The 5170-nt window shown below is 43.4% G+C and overlaps 1 protein-coding gene across 1 annotated transcript in view; it reads right to left on the reverse strand.

Moving 5' to 3' along the window:
* The window catches only part of LOC103461922 (cryptochrome-1-like), a 40492-nt gene that overhangs the window by 21130 nt on the left and 14192 nt on the right, over positions 1-5170 (reverse strand). Inside the window, exons 4-7 of the mRNA XM_017309448.1 lie at positions 5112-5119; positions 4902-5042; positions 3490-3801; positions 2410-2561 (exon numbers count right to left, since the gene is read on the reverse strand). Coding sequence (XP_017164937.1) covers positions 2410-2561; positions 3490-3801; positions 4902-5042; positions 5112-5119 — 613 coding nt within the window. The remainder of the gene's footprint in view (positions 1-2409; positions 2562-3489; positions 3802-4901; positions 5043-5111; positions 5120-5170) is intronic.

Below are 5170 nucleotides of genomic sequence, written 5' to 3' on the forward strand. Positions count from 1 at the left end.
AACCTTCATCCCCCATGATCAGACAGTGGTGGACTGAGAAAAGAGCTCACACATGCTCCCCATCCCCCAGACTGTGGCGGTTACCTTTTAAGTGGTCAGCGGGCCCATAGCCCCCCTGCTGACTGTCTCCTCCCCACGGCCACAGCGCCACACTCTGGGCCGGCCCACTAGGGAGCCCCCTCATTTCACCAAAAAGGACCACAACCCTTTTGAAAGGAAGATCCGCGACCTGCTAGTAGCGAGCAGTCCTGGAAGGGACCAGCGGGTGGCGTCGGGGGCGGAGCCAAACCTTCTGCACACTGTGGCACAAAGCTGAGAGATTTACTCCTACTGTTTCAGCTGAAATACTTTTTGTATCCAATAATTAGCTTAAGTTTTTAACAGAAACACAATGGCTGTAGGGTAGTAACTATTTACACGAGTAACTTAAATAAAATACTTTTAGGAGTATTTTTGCTACGCTGTACTTCTACAGTGATTTTATTGTACTTGATTAAAACTTCTTTTACTTTACCACTGAATGAAAAACATGTTTTTACCAAAAATTCACAAATAACTGACACACACCTGGAGTATTTGTTAAAGTTTTATAAGTTTTTTTATTGAAAGAAACTGATTTGGAAACATTTTCTTTAGCCCGATTTAGTTATTTATGTGAATTATTGTCATTTCCATCATTAAAATACCAAAATTTCAACTTAACTTTATATTTTGGTCCACCTGATTATGTAGTTTTTAAATATTAAATGATTGATAATTTGATCAGTTACTCTGTGCTTGAGTAATTTCTTTCACCTTTACTTTAGTAAAAACATGTTGCAGTAGTTTTACTCTGCACATTTGCTCTGCAGAGCTAATTGTTTGTTTAGCACTTTAGCATGTTTGCAAACTTTGAAGACGTTTGGCACATCGAGCATCTCCTAATTTACARGCAGTTAATGTTTGTTTTCCTTGTGTTTTTAGGATATAACTGAATAAGCCGTGATACGAAAAAGAAACATTCTTATAATTATTACATATAAATGTAACAACTATCTCATGTTCAAGTTACTATTTAAGGTGCTTAATGTTTGTTTTTCTTGTGTTTTTGGGTATAAATGAGGACTTTTCTGCATGTATTGCATTAAAAACAATTCCAGTACTTGAAATATGATTAATTTTWACTTCATTTGGGGCGGTACCACAGTGTGAACTAGCTAACCCATGGCTGTTTTTCAGCGTAAAGCCAGCCRCTGCTCCAGGCCCACCGGAACCAACAAGGCTGCATTCACCCAAGCAGAGCACCACTGAACATTTCACAAAGGGCCGGACGAGGGGCTTTGCCCAGCGCCTGGACAACGGACCGGCTCGCGTGGCACCGCGCAGGTAACGAGTACCAGCGCCACCCGTGCAACACCGCGATGGCAGAGCTACAGCTGGTCCAACGCCTCTCCTCGCTACCCTCYGGGAAATGCTTCACASAGCTCTACCTACCGAACGCAGRCAAGGCGTTTGCATTTCCCTACCAAGCAGTCAGAGTCCCTTTTGACGAAATGAGACGCTACCGAGTCACAAACCTGCCCAGAKGGCGCCRCTGGGGCGTGAGCAAGGCCCGTCCCTCAGGGTTGCACAGGTAGAATCAGAACAAAACGGCCACCGATTTCTCAGCTGGATTTCCAACTTCTACCCCGGGCGGTCTGGAGCCGGGCGGCCCAGACTGCGCCTGGGTGGAAGGAGGGGGCTGGAGAACGGCCAATCAACTTAAAAGCAATCAGCTACAATCTAAACAGGGGAGAGGGACAGCTGAACTTTTCCYCCGATCCCCCCCATAAAAAAACAGATGAGCCAAAAACACAAACACAGAGCTACATCCAGAAAAAAAGAGAGGAAATAATCTACGTCTCTGCAGTGAGTCGTCTGCTAGCAACAGGTATAAACCTACTGATGTATGCGTGTTCACAATCACCAACATTCACAGACAATTAAAGATTACACTGAGGTTGTTAGAAAAGACATGCCTGACATCCCAGAGACTACAGTACTGAAGTTGGAACAGATGGAAAGATGGCAAAACAAGAAAATAGGAAAACGTATAAGGAGTCTTATTCTATCTCATCACTTACCCAGAGATCTGGAGGCGCCGCATTTACCCCCCATCTCTCTCTCGTTACCTGCTTTAGTCTGGCCTGTGCAGCTGAATGGTTGCCTGATCTGAGCCTCATTTTATAAACTAAAGATAAAAAAGCAAGTCTGGAAAACTTTAAATAAATCTATTAATATGAGCTACTTCCTGGATCATGTTTAAGGTCCTTTCAGTAGCCTAATAATATCTGGTTTATGGAGAGAGAGGGACGGAGGGAAGGAGGGCAGCATCCATGCGGTGGGAATCGGTTGTTGGCACCAATGGGCGATGACAGGAAAGGTACCCACCTGATGAAGTCCCCGTTGGGGTCGGTGCGCCGGCCGAAGCCCACGGGGCAGTAGCAGTGGAAAAACTGCTGGAAGAATGAACTGCAGGACAGCCACATCCAGCTGCCCGCGTTCACACTCCAGTCTGCGTCCAGAAGCAGCTCCTCGAAAACCTGAGGCAGCAAAATGTCTTATTAACATTTCTGAGTTTATCCCAGGAACTACAAGGTTTTTTTGAATGGTTCTGGCATCACGATAAAGGAAGCACTCCAGAAAATGCTCTAAAAATATAAAAATCAACACATCTGGCTGAGAGAGAAAGTAAATGTGACACACGGTGAAAAATGGGGGGAGGGGGGTGTCTAAAGACAAATATCATGCAAAAACAATGAAGCGTAAAAGTTTTGGTGAGGGAAATTATTTAAATGTTTAGCAACATCCATCCATCCATCCATCCATTTTCTTTACACCCTTGTCCCTCAGTGGGTCAGGAGGTGCTGGTTCCTCTCCAGCTAACGTTCCGGGTGAGAGGCAGGGTCACCTGGACAGGTCGCCAGTCTGTCGCAGGGCAACACAGAGACACACAACCATGCACACACACACTCACACCTAGGGACAATTTAGAGAGACCAATTAACCTGACAGTCATGTTTTTGGACTGTGGGAGGAAACCGGAGTACCTGGAGAAAACCCACCATGCACAGGGAGAACATGGAGACTCCATGCAGAAAGACCGGGGCAGGGAATCGAACCCAGAACCTTCTTGCTGCAAGGCAACAGCTCTACCAACTGCGCCACTGTGCAGCCATGTTTAGCAACATTTCAGACAAAAAAAATTGCTCTCTTTCTAAATCGGAATCGGCAAATTCAGCTTTTTAAAGCTTGTAAYCGGCCAGTAAACTGCAATCAGTGCTCCTCTATCTGTTATGTCGATATGCGATATTAATGTAGTATTTCATTTGTCTGGATTGATTTCTTCTCCTGGTACTTTGGGCTCCMGGAGTTAAGTTCAATGTTTGCTACATTTCTAACGTTAAGGACTGAAGCTCTTCCTTCTGTATCAAAATAGTTCAGTGAAAATGTAGCTGGCGTTTTGCTCACCTTCATGCCTTCCTCCCAGCTGATCCACAGGTCTCCTCTGGTGAGGAAGCAGGCCACGGCGTGCCGGGCCAGGTGATGGATCCAGCCCTCCTGCCTCAGCTGCGTCATGATGGCGTCTATCCAGGGGAAGCCGGTCTTGGCCTCGGCCCACTTGGCGAGAGCCTCGGGGTTCTTGTCCCACGGGATGCGGACGCAGATGGGGTTTCCCTCCATCTTGTCGAAGCGCGGGTTGCTGGTAGCCGCGGTGTAGAAGAACTCGCGCCACAGCAGCTGTCCGTACAGCGAGAGCGGAGGAGAGCTGTTCTTTTTTACCTGGAGCCGTTTGAACACAGACATGGAGGAAAACAGGTTATTAATGCCACTTTGTTTCCTGCAGCTTAACGTTGATTTTAGGTCCATTTAAAGCAGCTCGGAACAATTTTAGGTGGCCATTGATTACTGTTGATGGCGATACACATTTAAAAATAAGGAAATGTTCCCTAATTTAATTTATTAGTAATATGGATCRAAAACATTCAGTGGCTCTAACTAAAATTCAYACAAGGGCCGTTTAMTAAACTTGGCAAAATAAAGCAAGAGTGAAAAAATMTTGTTCTTGCTGCTAAAAAAACAAACAAAACAAAATTCATGCAAAAAATCAAGAGATTTATTTAATTTTWTTTAGCACTAAAGCATCATCAGCCACTGTCTAATTTCTGCAAAATAGTAAAAAAAAAAAWGGGTTTAAGTGATTCTAACTCCCACCTGCAGGTGGCAGTATTTCTTATTGCTGCCTTATCCTTAATTTAAATAAAGTTACAGTCTGTGATTCATCCGCACACTAACAAAAGTGACATTTATTGTAATTTTTCCTCTTACTACACAGTATTTTTATTAATTTGTTCTGTTTTTTATAAATATTGCATATAAAATTTTTGTGAGTAATTTGCTGTCACTATTTTTTTATGTAAAGAAGTTTTAAATGTTAGAGTTTTTATTTTTACTTTTTTTAAAATCTCTTTGTCTTTCTCACCGTTTATTCACTGTCACATGCTGTTTTTATTTTAATTATGTAAAGCACTTGCTGCTGAAATGTGCTATACAAATAAAATTTGATTGATTGATTGATTGATTGATTTGCTGCTGCTGCAAAGAAATTTCCCCACCGTGTTGACAATAAAGGATTTTTCTATTCTATTCCGTTTTTAAGAAAAACTCCTTGCAAATATAAAATTAGTTATTCTGAATACAAAAGAATCACAAAAACAATCGTGAAACCCTGGACGGACTGATCGATTTGAAAAGATGTTCAATATCATTTAATTTAAAGACAAAGTGCTGACAGCTGCTTGTCAGTATTCTAACAGTTTGCTGGTGGGTTTTATCGATGTATTTAGGATGAATCGGTCGTGATGTGAGTTTAAGGGGCCGACCTTGCGGTAGAGGTCGGTGAGTTTGAAGTAGAAGAGGCGGCAGGAGAGGCAGCCGAAGCGCAGGTAGGGGCTGAGGCCGGTGGGGCTGGCCAGCAGCGAGTTGGCGTTCATCCGGGGACGCTCGAAGTTCGCCACCCACGCCTGGTTCACAGAGACGAGATGAACAGACATTAAGATGTTTGGTCAACATCTGGCAAAATCTCTTAAAACGATTGTTTCTAAAATTGAGAAATTTCTGTTTACTGTTTGATTAAATCCATGAAAACGTC

Source organism: Poecilia reticulata, linkage group LG2 (genome assembly GCF_000633615.1).
Source record: "Poecilia reticulata strain Guanapo linkage group LG2, Guppy_female_1.0+MT, whole genome shotgun sequence".
Lineage (NCBI taxonomy): Eukaryota > Metazoa > Chordata > Actinopteri > Cyprinodontiformes > Poeciliidae > Poecilia > Poecilia reticulata.